The sequence below is a fragment of the Mustela erminea genome, chromosome 1 (assembly GCF_009829155.1).
Source record: "Mustela erminea isolate mMusErm1 chromosome 1, mMusErm1.Pri, whole genome shotgun sequence".
NCBI classification, from domain to species: Eukaryota; Metazoa; Chordata; class Mammalia; order Carnivora; family Mustelidae; genus Mustela; species Mustela erminea.
The window spans coordinates 207,557,767-207,576,037 of NC_045614.1; the positions used below are offsets into that span (position 1 = coordinate 207,557,767).

The 18,271-nt window shown below is 44.8% G+C and overlaps 1 protein-coding gene and 1 long non-coding RNA gene across 2 annotated transcripts; one reads left to right on the forward strand and one right to left on the reverse strand.

Moving 5' to 3' along the window:
* Positions 1-1,395: 1,395 nt before the first annotated feature.
* On the reverse strand, positions 1,396-8,436 carry LOC116596463. The gene is made up of 3 exons (XR_004288129.1): positions 8,280-8,436; positions 6,903-7,145; positions 1,396-1,551 (listed from the first exon to the last, which is right to left on the reverse strand). It is a non-coding gene; the product is annotated as an uncharacterized LOC116596463 (long non-coding RNA).
* A 91-nt stretch (positions 8,437-8,527) lies between these two features.
* Positions 8,528-17,428, forward strand: SOD1 (superoxide dismutase 1). The gene is made up of 5 exons (XM_032353736.1): positions 8,528-8,717; positions 12,863-12,956; positions 14,951-15,020; positions 15,830-15,947; positions 17,039-17,428. Exons 1-5 carry the CDS (start codon positions 8,646-8,648, stop codon positions 17,144-17,146), a joined length of 462 nt encoding a protein of 153 aa, XP_032209627.1. The 5' UTR covers positions 8,528-8,645; the 3' UTR covers positions 17,147-17,428.
* Positions 17,429-18,271: the final 843 nt, after the last annotated feature.

Consider the following 18,271-nt stretch of genomic DNA (forward strand, 5'->3'; position numbering starts at 1 on the left):
ATGACAATTTCAGTGTTCTGGAAACCAACCAAAGGCATAGGACAATTTGAGAAGCATTTATGCTTCAAAACTGCTGAACTGTAAGAATAGTAGAGGTCTGAGGCATCCTGGCCTAGCACTGCTTCCTTCCCCTCCAGCCCAGTGGGTGGTAGAGGTTCTCCCAGGGGACACGTCGTGAGGGCTGGTAGCTATGCCACTGTGGCTGAGGGGGGCTCACAGGATTTGCCATAGTGGGTGATGCCCATGGCCAGTGGCACTGTCAGTGGAAGTCATGAAAGCCTTGCCTTTCAGAAAATACTATAGGAAATCCTTCAGACTGAAAGGAAGTGACACCAGCTGACAACTGGATGCGCAGGGGAGAATGAAAAGCACTGGAAATGGTAAATACGTAGGTTAATATAGAAGACTCTATAAATATATTTGCTTCATTTCTCCTTTTAATTTCTTTACAAGACATAAGATTGTGTCCAACAATACTCATAACACTGTATTGTTGGGTTTATAGCACATATAAATGTAATAACAATAATAATACAAAGGAGAGGGGAGAAAATTGAGCTATACTGCAGTAAAGTTTCTATATTTTACCAGAATTAAATTAGTATTAGTCTCAACTAGATTTTGCTGAGTTAAGATGCTGAAATCTAGGGAGGAACCATTAAGAAAATACATTTTAACACAGTAAGAAAAGTTAACAGGAGAATTTAGATGATATACCCAAAAGTACTTATTTAACACAAAAGAAAGCAATGAATGAGATACAGAGAAACAAAGATGAGAGGAGACAGAGACAAACAGCAAAATGGAAAATGTAAATCCAAACATATTATGAATTACAGTAAATGTGAATGGCCTAAAGATCCCAAATGAAGAGTGGAGAGATTCGGATTGGATACAAAAAGCAAGGTCCAAACATATGCTGTATGCAAGAGACACACTTAGATTCAGAGACAGAACGAGGCTGAAAGTAGAAAGATGAAAAAAGATACACTGTGAAAAAAGCAACCATAAGAAAGTTGCGTGGCCCATGTGGATATTAGCTAAAATAGATGTAAAGACAAGAAATATTACTAGAAACAAAAACAGATGTTTCCTAGTAATAAAAGAGTCCATAGATCAGGAATCTACAAAACCCCATTTGCAAATAAGGGCACATGGGGTTATCTTCAAGTTATGAATTGTGGAGGGGGCACAATTCAAACCACAACAAATCGAAATGTCCAGCAACTTGAGGGGAAAAACAAGTTGTGGTATATCCATATAATAAATTACCACTTAGACATAAAAAGGAATGATCTACTGCTACATGCTACAACACAGATTAAGCTCTAAAACATACTAAATCAAAGAAGCCAGATGCAAACACTACATATTGTATGGTTCCATTTATAAGAAACACACAGAAAAGGCAAATTCATAGAGAAAAAGGCAGATCAGTGGTTGCCAAGGGCTTGGGATGGGAGAAGGGATTAAGCAAAAACCAGCAGGAGGAAACTTACTGGGCTAATGGAAATGTTCTAAAACTGCATTTTGGTAATGATGGCCAGCCACCTAAATTTACAAAAAAAAAAAAAAAAATCACTTAAGTGTACACTTACAATAGATGAGTTTCTAAAATAGTATATAAATTATATATTAATAAAACAATTTATTTTTTAACAGTTTCTGAGTGTAGGGACCAGCCATCTGGGTTTTAATAAGCCTTTCCCCTAATTCTTATACTAAGTGTGCAAATCACTGGTCTCAAGGACTATTTAAAACCAAATGAACTTGACATAACATCACTGGCACATCCAAGTCATACCTGATTCTTACCCACCCGAAGTGGTAGAGGATCATTAAGATAGTGACATCCCCTAGAGGGCATAAATAACTACATTAGCTTTACCTGAATAGCATGTGTGTTAAATTTGAGACAGAGGCCAGACTTAGATGTGACCCTGAGATTCAGACCCACAGCCAAGTGGACAATTCCACCTTGGCAATTCTAACTCCCTCAGGTACTCCAGATGCACCCTTTCCTGAATGAGGATCTTTATCCCTCTACTTGCTTTTCTTGGTAAATGGCACCACCATCAACCCCGGTGGCCCAAGCCTGAAAAAGGGGAACTACATTTGCCTTCCCCCGCCTTCACTTTAGATAGTCACTGAGGCTTGCATTGCATTTCAATTATCTTTTTTCCAGTAATGGCCGTAGGCCAGGACCTTATCGTGGCTCCCAAATGGGGACTCTCTGCCTTCAGTCTCACCCCACCTCCTGTCAGTCCACACACTCAGATATCCTAGGGATCATTTTTTTAAAAAAAGATTTTATATATTTATTTATTTTAGAGAGAGAGAAAGAGGCATGCTAACGGGTGGGGGTGGGTGAGTTACGGAGCAGAGGGAGAGAAATAAGCAGACTCTGTGGAACATGGAGCCCCACACGGGGCTAGATCCCACAACCCTGGGATCACAACCTGAGCTGAAATCAAGAGTCCACACTCAAATGACTGAGCCAGCCAGGCTCCCCACAACAGTTAGATTCTTATGTCTTACAGTAACATGATACGCATTTATAGTTCATGTATACATACAATTTGAAGATTTGAATGTAATTGGGCCCAAGCCCAGTGTTTTGTTTTCTTTTTTTTTTATGATTTTATTTATTTATTTGACAGACAGAGATCACAAGTAGGCAGCGGGGGCGGGGGGGGGGACAGGTTGCGTGCTGAGCAGAAAACCCGATGAGGGGGCCCAATCCTGGGACCCCGAGATCATGACCCCAGCCGAAGGCAGTGGCTTAACCCACTGAGCCACCCAGGCACCCAGTAAGCCCATGTTTTCAAAAAAGCTCGCAGGTAGTTCTAATGTGCAGCCCAGGTACCTCTGATTTATAGCTGAGGTCTAGAGGAGGATATTCCAGGACGACACAGTGGGCCAGATGGAGCCAGAGCCCAGGCTAGAACTGCTAAAAATATAGCCTATGACAGAGGTCCTGACAAGATTATTAAATATATAATTAACTTGCAATTACAGTTTGCAAACTTCTAATCACAGACTGTTGACTCCTGCTTACTAACAATCTACATTAATTTTTACCCTTTTCACTTTCCAACTTTTAAGAATGCCTCAGATACTTCATGGTTCTGTGATATAATCTTCCTACAGGGTTTATTGGTAATAGGTGTCAGTTTTGGGGATCTACTGACATCAGGGTTTTAGTATAGGCCGGCAGAACTAGCTAACGCCACTTCTGTTTCTCCTTTGCTTCCTAGTTGTTAGTGCATTTGTTTCTTAGCATTGAAAAACCTCTCTTTGTACTCTCCTTCTCTTGGATTTTCCCTAGCTCTAGCATTTTCCTACAGTTCACATAAAAATATGCCTTTTTGAGGGTGCCTAGGTGGATCAGTGGGCCGAGCGTCCAACTCTTGCTTTCTGCTCAGGTCATGATCTCAGGATCCTAAGATGGAGCCCCACGTTGGCTCCGGGCTCAACGGGGTGTCTGCTTCAGATGCTCTCTGCCCCTCTCCCTCCAATTCTCTCTCTAAAACAAATATATAAATCTTTTTTAAAAATATGTCTTTCATAAGCAAGGGCCGTGGTAATAATCCCTTTGTGGCATGTGATGTAAAGGAGATTAACAGAAAACTATGTATTTACTGAGAGTGATGAAGGTATAAAGAGGAAACTGCCTTGAGTCACAGAAATGAGAATGATTTAGGGAAAGAAAAAGATGAGATAAATGAGAAAAAGTGGAGAAAATGAACCCTGGGCAAAGAAGAGGAGGAAGGGGAAAAGAAAAGAAATGCAAGACTGAACTTCTGGTCTACCTCCTCACTCACACCCTAACTGCAGAAGTCCCCAAACGTTGACTTTCATTCTCAGGAATGCCGAAAACACAGGCCGTAAGCTGCTCAGTCATCCACACAGGCTGCCTGATATCTGAGACATCTATCCCTCCCCATCATTCCCTATAAAATCAAAGCCTCTCTGGATTACCTGGACCCCATTCTGACTGTCAGATTCTGACCACATTCTGGGGCTCAAGACAACCCAGGCTACTTTTCGGATTTTTTCGACTTCGTGGGGATAATGACTCTCAGTAGCATTGGCCTGGTACGACAATGACTTTTCAAAATCACCTGAGTACTCTGGTCACACCGCAGTTTGAAACACATGAACTCTGGGGGATGAAATTTTGGGGCAGAAACACTCTAAAGCTACCATGGAATCTCAAGGTTAAAATGAATAGGCCTGCCTTAATATTTACCAGACTGGGGCAAGAGCACAAATGGAGGCCCTCACACCATACACTAGATATTTAAATAATATAAACCAAGATAACAGCCAGATAAAAATACATCCTGTCTTCTGTTTTTTTAAATTTATTTATTTATTTATTTATTTGACAGAGAGAAATCACAAGTAGGCAGAGAGGCAGGCAGAGAGACAGAAAGAGGAGGAAGCAGGCTGCCTGCCGAGCAGAGAGCCCGATGCGGGACTCGATCCCAGGATCCCGAGATCATGACCTGAGCCGAAGGCAGTGGCTTAACCCACTGAGCCACCCAGGTGCCCCCCTATCTTCTGTTTTAACAAATATATCTTAATAAAGACCTGCAAGGCAGGTTCAAATATGGCATTCTTGGGCTTCTTTGAGTTCTAGGTAGGAAGTTGGTAATAGGAGAAGAGTAGCTCCCTGTCCCTGGTCTTTCCTTTTTTCCCCACTGCAGGTTCCCTGTTGCACCGAGGGGTCAAACTTAGATGTATACCCACGGTGGTACCATCTTTAGCCTGTCTAGGTCCTGGAAATAGGCCGAGGATGCCAAGAAATCGCAAAGTCTTAAGTCTTCAATGAGTGTTCTAGAACAGTAGTTCTCAACTGGGGGCAATTTTGCCCCTCAAGGAACATTTGGCAATTTCTGGAGACGTTTTGTCTGTCATGGCTTGAGGAGAGGGGTGTTAAGAGCCTCTAGTCGGGGGGCGCCTGGGTGGCTCAGTGGGTTAAGCTGCTGCCTTCGGCTCGGGTCATGGTCTCAGGGTCCTGGGATCAAGTCCCGCATCGGGCTCTCTGCTCGGCGGGGAGCCTGCTTTCCTCTCTCTCTCTCTCTGCCTGCCTCTCTGTCTACTTGTGATCTCTCTCTGTCAAATAAATAAATAAAATCTTAAAAAAAAAAAAAAGCCTCTAGTGAGTAGAGGTCAGGGATGTGTAGACATCCTACAAGGCACAGGTCAGCCACCACAGTAGTTAACTGACCCAAAATGTTACCAATGCCACGACTGAGATGTCCTGCTGTAGGTGGACACAAATACTGTTCAAGATCACAAGATACCTTGGAGATACTGTGGGTTCAGCTCCAGACCACTGCAATAAAGTGAATATTGCAATAAAGCAAGCTGGGTGAAATTTTTGGTTTCCCAGTGCATGTAAAAGTTATGTTTACACTACAAAATAGTAAGCGTGAACGAGCATTCATTATGTCTAGGGGCGGCTGGGTGGCTAAGTGGGTTAAAGTCTCTGCCTTCGGCTCAGGCCCTGATCTCAGGGTCCTAAGATCAAGCCCTGCATCGGGTTCTCTCCTCAGTGGGGAGCCTGCTTCCCCCTCTCTCTCTGCCTGCCTCTCTGCCTACTTGTGATCGCTGTCTGTCAAATAAATAAATAAAATCTTAAAAAAAAAGAGCATTCATTATGTCTCAAACAATGTATATACCTTAACTTAAAAATACCTTATTGCTAAAAAATGCTAACCATCATCTGAACTATCAGCTAGTTCATAATCACTGACCACAGATCATCATAACAAATATAATGGGTAATAAAAAAGTCTGAAATCCTGCAAGAATTACCAAAAACGTGACACAGAGAAATGAAGTGAGCAAAGGCTGCTGGACATACAGTGCCCGTGGGTACCTGGCTGGCTCAGTCAGTGGAGCAGGTAACTCTTGAGCTCAGGGTTATGAGTTAGAGCCTGGCACTGGGTGTAGAGATTACTTAAAAATAAAATCTTTGGTAAAAAAAAGAAAGAAAAGAAAAATGGTGTCCACAGACTTGCCTAATCAGGGTTGCCACAAACCTTCGGTTCATAAAAAATATGTTTGCGAAGTGCATTAAAGTGAAGCGCAAAAAATGAGGTATGCCTGTATTTAAATTCCTTAATCCTGTTCTAGAAGGAGGGGTAAGGTTCTGGGCAGGAACACCCTCTTGGCTCCACAGACTCTCCCCCACAGGAGATCGGGCTTAGGGAAGGACAGAACAGGGCCTTCTAAAGTACAGGGCCCAGGGCCAGGGACTCCCTTGCCCAGGTGGCAGGGGCAGCACTGGCAATGATTTTAGAGTATCTCCAGGGTCCTTGAAACCTGTAGGAGACAAAGCCCTTCCACTGAGCAAAACGGGGCTGTCCCGGCTTCAAGGGAGTATCTCAAAGAGGACCAACTCCCTGACCTAGGGCTGCTCTTTGTATCCAGGGGTTGGTCCCTGGGCTGGTCTCCTGGCAAGTTCATACAATGAACTGAAACCAGACTCTCTCACTTCCTGGAACCCAAAGAAACTTAGACCTTGGGCAAAGGCCCTTTGGCTAGCATTTGCACATTTATGCAACTTAGTAGCATATGCCAATTATCTGGAGAATACTAGTAAGTACAAGCAGGAAAATTACAAATATGTGCACTTTCTAGAGGCTGATGGAAAAATGTGGATTGTGTATCTCTGACGCCTTAGAATCAGAGGACGCCTTAGAATCCAAGGGTCTTAAGAAGTAATTGAGATAAAGTGTAGCCCAGATGAGGCTGAAGCAGCCCCTGTCTTTGTTCCACTCTGGCACTGAATTAGGCCTCAGTATTTTGTCATCCTTACAAGTGAATCCTGCATTAGAGGGAAACAGGGATTGTGGTGCAGAGTTGTCAGGAATTGGGGAGGATCATACCACAAAGCAAACAGCACAGAAATCCCCAGGAGGCAGAGGGTTCTTCTCCAGTCTGTCCCTTCTTGGTCCCTGTCCTGGTCTCCCTGTTTCCACTTTTCTTTTCAGGACTCTTTCCCCATCTCTTCTTTGGAGTCAGGTATGTCCAGCTCTTGGCTCCAATTTGCCTGCTTCACTGGGCAAGAGGAACACCTGCGCATCACAGGTTCTCAAAATGAGGTCCTGGACCAGTGGCACCGGTGTCACCTGCGAGTGTTAGAAGAGCAAGTTCTGGGTTCCCATCCCGGACCCACCCAGTCAAACACTGCCACCTGCAATTAAACGCGCCCTTTGGGTGAGTCTAACGCCCGCTGCCACGTGAAGGTGAGCTGGGCACTTCCTGCAAACACAGTTCAGCCGCCTTTGCTTGCATTCCCTCAGGCATGCCCTGTGGAGTTGGAAGGCGAAGGCTCTACTCCCTGCCAGGCTCCCCAGCCCCCACGGCTTATCAAACTACTCCCCCAACAAAAGTGCGGGTGTCAGGGGGGAGGGTGGGTGGCATTCTCAAAGCGCTATCGCTGCAAACAAATTCACGGCCCGTTGTGAAAAAAAATATTCTAAGAGAACTCAGTAAAAGGTGCTGCAGTCTCCTGTACATTTTTCTAGACATTTCTGAGCGCACAGTGCGTAGGTTTATCCTTAAAATGCACACATTTTGGACTGCTGGCTCATTTCATAACATGTTTTTGAAGTATTTCCCTTGGGGCGCCTGGGTGGCTCAGTGGGTTGAGACTGCCTTGGGCTCAGGTCATGATCCCAGAGTCCTGGGATCGAGCCCCCCATCGGGCTCTCTCTGCTCAGCAGGGAGCCTGTTTGCCTTCCTCTCTCTCTGCCTACTTGTGATCTCTGTCAAATAAATACATAAAATCTTAAAAAAAAAAAAAAAGAGAGAGAGAAATATCTCCGTTGAAGGCTGAGTACGCCTGCGGGTCTGGAGGAACGACTGGCGCCCCGTCTGCCTCCTCCCTGACCGTCGAGGCCGTAGAGCCGACAACACACGAGCGAGGTGCGGGAGGCACGGCGCCGGCGATCTGGTGTTTTCACGGTGGTGGGCCTCGTCCAGCAGGGAAAAGGCGACAAGAACACAGGATTCCGCTCACCAAATTGGTAACGCCGGGCGCCAGGGGCTGAGGAAACTGCAGGGAAGCAAAGGCGGGGCAGGGAGGGGACGCGCCGCTTCCACACCGTCGGGAAGCCCAGAACGCAGGACGACAAACGAAACGACAAAAAGCGCCCCGCGCGACCGTCCCAATTCCTGAGGCACAGACGAGACAATGCCCTTACAACCCCTGACGCTTCCACACAAAGTGACGTAGAGTATCAAACGCGTGCCACGTGTACCTCATTTTTCCCCTTTCGCGCACAGAGATCTACGGACTGGGAGAGAAAGGCCGAATTTTTCCACAGTTCCATGTTTCCGGGCGGAGGGAGCCGGCGGCGCGGGACGCAGGGTTCCCCACGCGGCCCCGTGGCCCCGCCCCCGGCCGGTCACTCCTGGCCACTCGCGCGCCGACGCCCCGTGGGGAGCGGGCTGAGCGCGCGGGCGGCGATTGGTTCCGGGCCAGGGTGGGCGGGGCGCGGAGCGCCGGCCTATAAGAGCGCGGCGCGACCACCTCGGTTTGCGTCGGCGTCTCCTGCGGCGTCCTGCGTTGTCCTCGGGGTCCCTGCCGCCCTCGGAGCCCGGACCGGAGCGCTCCCTCGCGAGTCATGGAGATGAAGGCCGTGTGCGTGTTGAAGGGCCAGGGCCCGGTGGAGGGCACCATCCACTTCTTGCAGAAGGCAAGGGCTGGGGCGGAGGCCAGCGGCGAGGCGGTGCCCGCGCACCTGTGCCCCGGAGCGGCGGCCGGCGGGCCCTCGGGCAGCCCTCGTCACGCCCCCGCCGCGCGGGGTTTGCGGGTTCGCGCCGCCCGAGGCCTCTGCCCCGCGGCCGTGTGGCGGCCGAGTGCTGAGTCACCGGGCGGGCCCGGCGGGGGCGGCGGTGCGTGGCGAGGCCTGGGCGGGGGTGCAGGGAAGGAGCCGCGGCTGACCCTAGCGGGGCGGTGGGGGGGGGCTCAGAGAGCGGGCCCGGCGGGGAGGGTGGAGGCTGGCTGGCCCGCGGGCCTGGGCCGCCGCCCCGGCGTCTGTAGGTCGGGCGGAGGAGGTGCTTGAGGCGGCTGTGGCCCTTCCTTGCGGGGTCGTTTTCTGGGTCCTGAGGCTCCAGGACACGGAGTTGCGCAGTCTCCGGCCTGGCCCGCCCTTGACGTCCGGGGCGGGGGTGGGGAGTGCGGCGGGGCCACCTGGGCTCGGTCGCATCCGTAACCCCACTTGGGGGCTTCCTTTCCGCTCAGGGGTCTGCAGCTTGCAGCCTGCGGGCACAGCCGGTGCCGGGGCGGGTGTTGTGCAGCCCCGGAGCTTAGAGGGTGGCCGGTGCACGGTTCGTTCAGAAGGTCCTGAAAAACAAGAATCATGCGACTGACAAGTCCGAGATGAAACCCTTGAGTCCCTGAGGTAGTAATTAGTAAAAGCTTTATTGTGCACACGCCGGGAGATAGTCGGGACCCGGGAGCGCTCAGACCAAACCATGGAATGAGGGGGTATATTGCCGTAAAGCAGCTTACAGAGTGAGAAGGCAGGGACTGGACTATTTTTCACAGTCATGGGTCACCACAGGTTTCTTAAATAAGAATAAGAAATTGGTTAGTGTTTACCAAAGACCGGCCTTGGGATGCAAACAGTTTGACCTTTTGCTTAGGATTTTCAGAGGCATAAATAAGAAATGACCCCGGTCAAGTTAGTCTTGCAAAATAAGCCAGTTAAGCTATGCTTGTGTGACTAAATTGGTTTTGTCTGATCAGGGAATTTTCAAGGCTGGTCTCGGTTTGTTTTTTGACTTGAACAGGGCAGAGACCTTGTGTGGCCCCTTACAGAAAAGTTTGCTGACCCTTGCTCTGGGTCATGGTCAGGCTGTAAAGGCAGAGAAGATGGCCTTGGACAAAGCTCCTTTTCCACCTGCAAAGCTCCAGAAGCAAGAGAGCTAATGGACTCCCCTGTTGGTTGTTTTCCAGACCTGTGATTTTTTTTGTTGTTGTTGTTTGTTTTTTTAAACCCTGGGTGTATAGTAGGCTTGTTTGGGGAGCTTTTTAAAAAGTGTTGATTTCTGGGGCCAACTCCAGATTAGTTCTATCAAAATCTGTTGGGGTGCAGTCTGAGCTTTGCTGTTTTCAAAGTTTCCACAGTAGTACTGATTTGCACCAAGAATTGAGAACTGTTGGTAGAGGGAAGTGGATGGGGTTTTTAGGAGTTGGAAGTCAGGAGATGTGGAGTTCACTTAACTACGTTATTGGAGCGTTCATTTAACCAAAATCTCTGTAAAGTGGTTTTTGAAATTGCTCTACCAATAGGCCCATTACTGAAATGGTCAAAGAATAAACTATACAAAAGTGCTCATTAATAATATTGCAAAACACATGTTTTACAAGGAACGTGCTTGTGGTAAGACTTGTTCCCCAAATCTTAGTGAGGTTAGGAACCGATGGAAAATTGTCTGTTGTACTTGGCTTGATAATCATAACAGAATGCTTAATATATGAATGAGATTTAATATTTCTTTTAAGACTTTTTTGTTTATTTATTTGACAGAGACAGGGAGAGAGGGAGAAGCAGGTTTCCCGCTGAGCTGGGAGCCCTGATGCTGGGCTCGATCCCAGAACTCTGGGATGTTCTGGGATCCTGACGTGAACTGAAGGCAGATGCTTAATGACTGAGCCACCCAGGTGCTGAGATTTAATCTTTAAAGTGGCATGCAAAAATGTGAGAGGACGGGAAAAGTAATCTTTGAAATTTATGCGAGGGAGCTTAATTTTTTCCTTTAAGTGGTTTCCAAATTTTCTGGAAAAAGGCTTTGTCATTGACTAAAATTTTGCTGTTTTCACTTGCCAGACTTTGTTTCACTCTTCTTCTTTGCTTTGTAATTCCGCCAGTACTAAAAAATCTCAGAAGCCTCTGTGGAATACCTTTCCTTTGGCCTTGAAGAAATGGCATGAGTGTTACCTTCAGAAGTCAAGCTGTGAATCCATACATAACGGAGTTTTTTCCATCTTCCCTGAGTCTCTTGTGGGGCTCCCTCTTTTTCTAAGTTCCAAACTTCATTTTGGTGGTGCTGTTTGTACCTGATAAAAGATCCTAGTGTAGTTAAGCATTACAGCTCTACGGATATGCAGGAATGTTAAATTGGAAATAAACTGTATTTGTTTGGTGTATAGTGTTTAAAATTTTGGATTCATTTCCAATTTCTAAAAATCAGAAGTTTGACCTGTAAGACCAAATTACTGGCTTCTCTTGAAAAAGGGAAGCCACACTGAACCCTTATTAGGTCAGGACAGCACCCTGCAGGATGAGTTTATGCTTTTTGCTTCCCTGACCTGTTTCAGTCAGTTAAGGTAACTGTCTGGCCCTATAGGGTGGCACCCAGGTCGCTGACTGTTGAAACGCTCATGTGTGCTCTGTGCATTACCCATTAATGGCGACTTGGAAGAACCTGCCCTTTTGTCTCTGTGCTGTTGGTAACACAGTGCATTTGAGGGACTAACATTCACGTTTTAGTTTTTCCAGAGCTACAGCTTAGAAGAATCCTAGTCTGTTCTCAAAGAAAAGCAAAGAAGGGCAGAAGTTGACATACTACTTTCTTGAGCCACGGAGGCTAACACCTCTTGTAACTGTTGGCCTTGGCTATTTAAAAAAAAAAAAAAAAAAAAAAGACACCATCATGTGTATAACTGTGTGGTATGGATACTACTTGTGTTTTATTTTTGTTCCTAAGATCTCTTAGCTGCAAAAGGTCTTTATTTCTGTATGCAGCCCTGCAGCACTGTTACCTATCACCATTGCTTTCACGGAGATAGCGGTGTGCTGCTGTAGTTTGGTGTTTTTTTTTTTTTTTTTTTAAGATTTTATTTATTTATTTGACAGAGAGAGATCACAAGTAGGTAGAGAGGCAGGCAGAGAGAGAGGAGGAAGCAGGCTCCCCTCTGAGCAGAGAGCCTGATGTGGGGCTTGATCCCAGGATCCTGGGATCACACCCTGAGTCAAAGGCAGAGGCTTTAACCCACTGAGCCACCCAGGCGCCCCTGCTGTAGTGTTTTTAACTGCCCTTTCTTTTCGGTCTCAAGTGGGGAGGTGGTTTTCTAGGTTTGAGGGCCTAAAATGACTTTAGGAAACAGTAACTTGGCTTAGACCAGAATCAGTCCCCCGGGAAAGTGGGATAGGATATTTTCTGGCTATTAATAAAAAATAGCTATGCTGGAGACAGGTAAATACCCCTAGTGAGAGAGTGGAGAACCGGGATCCTAGGGTAACCTGTTGGACGTTTCCAGGGTGTCTTTTTCTTTTCTTTTTTTTTTTGGGTGGCTAATCTGTATGTTTGCTGTATGGAAGAGTGTGTGCATGAAGAAAATGACGTGTTGTCATATGCTGCCAACATTTGGGTTAACAAGTTTGATACATACTCATATATTCAGCAGGTGCAAATGTATTCAAAAAAGTATTTACAAAAGTCATGAACTTATTCATATAAATAGCCATATTCTGTATGGATGTGGTGTCCGTTGTAAGAGAGTCAAACCCTACAACATCCACAAATCCACCATTTTAGTGCTCACTTGCCATTCAGCTAAGTGCGTTTTCTTGGCTATTAATTGTGATGCTGGCTGTAGGGCTCCTGGGCTGTGAGTGTTAGAACAAGGTCACATCTCCCTTGTGTTGGTCCCCAGCCTTATAACAGTTAAATAGCTTGCTAGAAATTGGTGGGCCTGGGATTTGGGCAGATCTTTCGACTCCCATGTCCGTGTTCCTTCCACTTCCCTGTGATTGGTAAAGATTATTCAACTCTTTTCTTTGTTCAGAAGCACTTGCTCTCTCAAACTTTTTGCACTTTTCTTTGACTAAAGGGAGAGGGGCCCGTTGAGGTGTCAGGAACCATTACAGGATTGACTGAAGGCGAGCATGGATTCCACGTCCATCAGTTTGGAGATAATACACAAGGTGGGTGTTGTTTTGATCTAGTGGCTACTTGATTTAGCTAGTAAGATAAGTGAGACTGGGTAGAGCTACCCCTAAACATTAAAAACCCTCAACATGCAGAGAAAAAAAGTCAGTAGGATTACTATGGTCAGCCTTAGGGAAATGACCCGCAAAACTGATTCTTAAGTGTGGAAAGGAAGGGGAAGAAGTTGATTTTTTTTTTTTTTTAAGATTTTTATTTATTTATTTGACAGAGATCACAAGTAGGCAGAGAGGCAGGCAGAGAGAGAGGAGGAAGCAGGCTCCCTGCTGAGCAGAGCGCCCAATGCGGGACTCGATCCCAGGACCCTGAGATCATCACCTGAGCTGAAGGTAGAGGCTTTAACCCACTGAGCCACCCAGGCACCCCAAGAAGTTGATTTTTTTTTTTTTTTAAGATTTTATTTATTTATTTGACACAAAGAGATCACAAGTAGGCAGAGAGAGCTGGGGAAGCAGGCTTCCTGCTGAGCAGAGAGCCCGACTTGGGGCTTGATCCCAGGACCCCGCATCATGACCTGAGCTGAAGGCAGAGGCTTTAACACACTGAGCCACCCAGGTGCCCCAAGTTGTTGATTTTTTTTTTAATCATGATTATACCTTGATTATAAGAGCTTCAGGTATTTTTTTTTTTTAAGATGTATTTGTTTATTTGACAGAGATCAAAAGTAGGCAGACAGGCAGGCAGAGAGAGAGAGGAGGAAGCAGGCTCCCTGCCAAGCAGAGAGCCCGATGTGGGACTCGATCCCAGGGCCCTGAGATCATGACCTGAGCCACCCAGATGCCCTCAGGTATTTTTTAAGAAAACAAAAAATTAAGCTACTCTTACCTTCCATAGTAATCTCAGGCCTTTGTGAGCTGGGTTGAGGGTGGGTGCTGCCAGCACCGGGTCTGCGTTTATTTGCAGTACCTGTAAGAGTAGCTTGTACCTCCAACACAAGAACCTTAGTAGGACAGAAGTAAGATACAGTCTGAACAAACAATGTAAACTGTTGGTGTTTTGTTTGAGTTTCGTTTTCTCACTTTGGGATTAGAAGCAAGTTAACAAAAGCTTATATGCATTTAGTCATCTTTTACCATATTTGAGTAACGTGAACTCAGTGTTTACTTTTTATGATGAGAACTTGATTTATTCGTCTTGCTGGATTTGTTTTTCTGTTCTGTAATTTGGTTCCTATAAAAATTGTGATTTAATGACCAGCTTTGAGCCGGTTCGACAATTAAAATTCCTCAGGTTGCTTTTTTTTTTTTTTTTAAAAACCACTTTGTGTTGGGTGGCATTTGCCCTGTGTCTTTGATTTACCGTGCTACTTCCTGTGACCTGTGTGTCTTCTCTCTGGGGATGCTGGGTAGAAGCTGTAAGCCATGGAAACTCCGTCACCTGCCGAGTGAAGAAAGCCTGTCACTAACGAGCCTTCTGCATTGATGATGTCGTCTGTGAGATTGGCTTTCCGTGAGGCACAGGAGCGCCATTTTCACAGACTATTCTGAATGGCACTCTGTGGAGTTCTGTGAGGCAACAGCCTGGGCTCGTAGCTCTAAGGTGCCGTGTCCAGTCTGCTTGCCCCAAGTAAAGGGCACCGACACAGTGGTTGCTGGTTGTATGTTGCTGGGGCGGTCAGCTTCTTGTAGGTACGGTATGCCACCTCACAAACAGGATCCTAATCATGGGATTTTAATAATAGAAGAACCATGACGATCATGTCCTGCCCTGTTGTTTTACAGGGCAGTGAGGAGATCAAAGCCCAGAGAAAGATATTACCTTTACTGGTGTTACAGAGTAGTTAGAACTTGTTTCTACTGCTCGCCTATTTTGTTTATACTGAGGTGTTGCTTCCTCTCTTTATGAACCTAGAAGTCATGATGTAGGTCAGCATTTTCTGTATTTGAGGTTTTAGCAATGACCAGTTTCTTTTTAGAATTTGTTTTGAAATTCTGATTCCTAATTTGGCTACCTTTTTGTTTTTGGTAAATAGGCTGTACCAGCGCAGGTCCTCACTTTAATCCTCTATCCAAAAATCACGGTGGGCCGAAAGACCAAGAGAGGTGAGTGACGAAGTGCTTTAACTCTTAACTAAAATTTTGGCGATGGCTTGTTGGGGTCAGGATGGGTATCTACTTGCAGATTGCATGCTGACATAACTGAGTAGGCCTTCCCACCTCTGCTCTTGAATTTGTTGCCCCCACCAAGTAACCCCTTTGCCCCAGGTACTAGAGCAGCTTACTCTCTGGGCTGAGGAATTGACACATGGGGACGTGATTTGGTTTTGTAGCATTTATTGAATATAGAACTGATACAAGTGCCAGAGGGAACTAATACAGGAAATGTCATGAGTAACAGTACTGTCAACCACCAGCAACATAAACCATCATTGTGAAACATAGGAAGCCTTGTAGGTAAAAATTTGATACTGAAAATTCAGTGAGTCCATTTGCATGTATGTTTCCTGAGAGCCTTTCAGGAAAATATTAAATTTAAGGACAGGGCTCAATTTATTTTTATAACAGGCCTGAGGCATAGCATTCTTAGCCAGGCCAAGAATTAACAGGTGTAACTCAGTAACTTCAAGTTTACCCTTCAGTACTTTACCTCTGAAATCAGAGATGTGTCCCCATCCCACAGTTCTGCCCATAGCATTACCTTGTAGATTGGAAGCTTTGAAGAGCAGTGTGTCTAGAATGTCAGTTGTTTCTAGTTTGTATGTTCCAAAATTCTGTCGATCTGGAAGAGTGGGTCCTGTTTGATACATACCATACCTACCCATATGTATGGCTCAGTCATTAACTTAGTTCACCAACTAGCCTGATGTTAAATGGAAGTCAGCCCCAGTTCCTGATGACTCTTTCCCTGTTAGGCATGTTGGAGACCTGGGCAATGTGACTGCTGGCAAGGATGGCGTGGCCATTGTGTCCATGGAAGATTCTCTGATCTCACTCTCAGGAGACTATTCCATCATTGGCCGCACAATGGTGGTGAGTTTTTGTATGCTAGGATGTGCATACCATTTCTTCTAATACACAGACATGTATCTTTTCATGGATTCATGATTATTATTCCTGGTTTCTAAGGATCCACGCACATTGTACCTTCAGTCCAGATTAAGAAAAGCAATTACTTTGATGATCACAGTGAAGGTGAATTAGGTTGATGTAGGTTGGTTGTGACACTGTTCTGCAGAGATGTGGTAATTAAGTAGGTTTCATTTGGTTGTACTACATCTGTATCGTGGAGAAACAGTAGTTGTCACCGTCTGGTTTTAAAATGGCCGGATTTTCCTGCCGTGATTGAGTGTCCCCCTTGTAGTTCAACAGAACATTTCGTGACGTCCAAATGAGACAGACCTCAGTATTGGTATTTGTTCATATTTGCAGGTCACCACCATTTGTTAAACTTGTGGGAAGCGATTGCCCTGAGTTACCCACGGGAGCTGCATCTGGTTCTCGTAGTCCCCAAGTGGCGTGGGCTCTGTGTTGCCTGCCCCAGAGGACAGTTAACCTTCTGTAGTCCTTTCCTTCCGGGTGACCCTAGAGTTTTCTTCAGCTATGGTTGTGAAGCAGAAAAATCATTGATCAATGTTTGAGGAGCCAATTTTAAAATACTATTGTTTAAATAGTTGAAGATACTTATTTACAGACTGGTAGTTCATGAGGCACGTTTTTGGGTTTTTTAAAATTCACTTTCCTTTTCCTTTTTTTTTTTTTCTTCTAAAGTGTTTATTATGAAAGAAGGTTATTAACTCAGGCTACTAAAATTTCTCGTGGAGGATTCAAACTGGCACATGGCAGCTTGTAACACTTGTCCCGGGTTTTTAGTATTTCATTTAGAGATAGCAACACTTACCTAGTGTTTACAATGAACTTAGTCTCTATCACAAAGAAAAAGCTTTGAATAGTAGTTTCTGTTGTTTACCACTAGATTAAACATTAGTGTATTTCCATGCTAGGATTACTTTAACATGGTCTTTTCTAGTATTAAGTGGTTCTTAAAAATCTTTTGGGTATTGTTGGGAATAGGTGGTAATTACTTGATTGTGCTATGTTAATGTTCTCAAAACTTTTTAAAGGTCCATGAGAAACAAGATGACTTGGGCAGAGGTGGCAATGAAGAAAGTACAAAGACGGGAAACGCCGGGAGTCGTTTGGCTTGTGGTGTCATTGGGATCGCCAAGTAAATATTCCCTAGGATGTGATCTGAGTCCTAGTAGCTCCTCTGTTACCTTGCTAGTTGTAGAAATTTAACTTGATAAACATTAAACACTGTAACCTTAAGAGTGTAATTTGTGTGACTTTTTAATTGCTTTAAAAAGTACCTGTAATGAGAACTGATTTATGATCACTTGGAAGATTTATATAATTTTATAAAACTCCTATTCAGTTAAAATGTCTGTTTCAACAATCTCTGTATTTTGCCAGGCTTAATAATCATACGTGGGTATTAAACCTAATTGTCTGAATTTCTTCAATTCTCATTCAAGCCCGCAATAAATAACACCATATGGCACTGCATCTTGAACCTGTTGAAGTATCCAAATTGAAACTCTATTAAATTAGCTCTTGATACTCCTACAGAGCGCTCGAATGGAACAGTTAGTAATGTGTTGACAGATACGACCTGTTTCATAGAGGTTGCTTTTCAAAGTGTTTAGAATGACGGAAGAGGGTTTAAATTTCTAGCAGCTGGTCTTTTTAGCTAACACCTCAATTTGAATCTTGGTTGGACAGCTATCCTTTGTCAGCTTCAGGGAAATTAAGGTGGTTTCCCTGGTTAGCTACTTAGCATTTTGATTCAAAAAGTATTTTAAGTTTATTTTAAAAAGTAAATGTTATGGTTTGAGAAAGCCCTTTGATAACTTTTAGTGAAACTGGGAATAGTAAGCCTCAGCTAAGAGTAAATTTATCTACCTGCCAAAATGGCACATATTCCACGTTTCATACACCTACAAACATTTATTTAGTTTATAATAAAAGTAGAGGTTGGCACAGTCTGCTTTCAAATTAGCCATTTAAAATACCGTAGCATTTTAAGATGGGACCAAGGAAATGTTTGAATGTGGGTTATGGGTACTTAAGAATTTACGCATCCAATTAGTAATTTTAGGTGTAGTTCTCCTATTGTAAATATTTAACTATGTACCCATGAAAAACTACTTTTAAATGAAATGTTAACCTAATTGAGGTTTTGGACTCTGGATTACAGTTATCAGCTGGTAATTGTAGAGTATTTCTGATAGGGAAATCAGAAATAAGGTACAGTTCTGATTGATCATAAATATATGCTATACTTTTATCAAATGTAG

Excerpts from the sequence above, each read along its gene's own strand:
- SOD1 (XM_032353736.1), top strand. The coding sequence starts at position 8,646 with ATGGAGATGAAGGCCGTGTGCGTGTTGAAGGGCCAGGGCCCGGTGGAG. Across the intron at positions 8,718-12,862 it reads CCATCCACTTCTTGCAGAAG|GGAGAGGGGCCCGTTGAGGT; the intron begins GCAAGGGCTGGG and ends CTTTGACTAAAG. Across the intron at positions 15,021-15,829 it reads GGGCCGAAAGACCAAGAGAG|GCATGTTGGAGACCTGGGCA; the intron begins GTGAGTGACGAA and ends TTTCCCTGTTAG.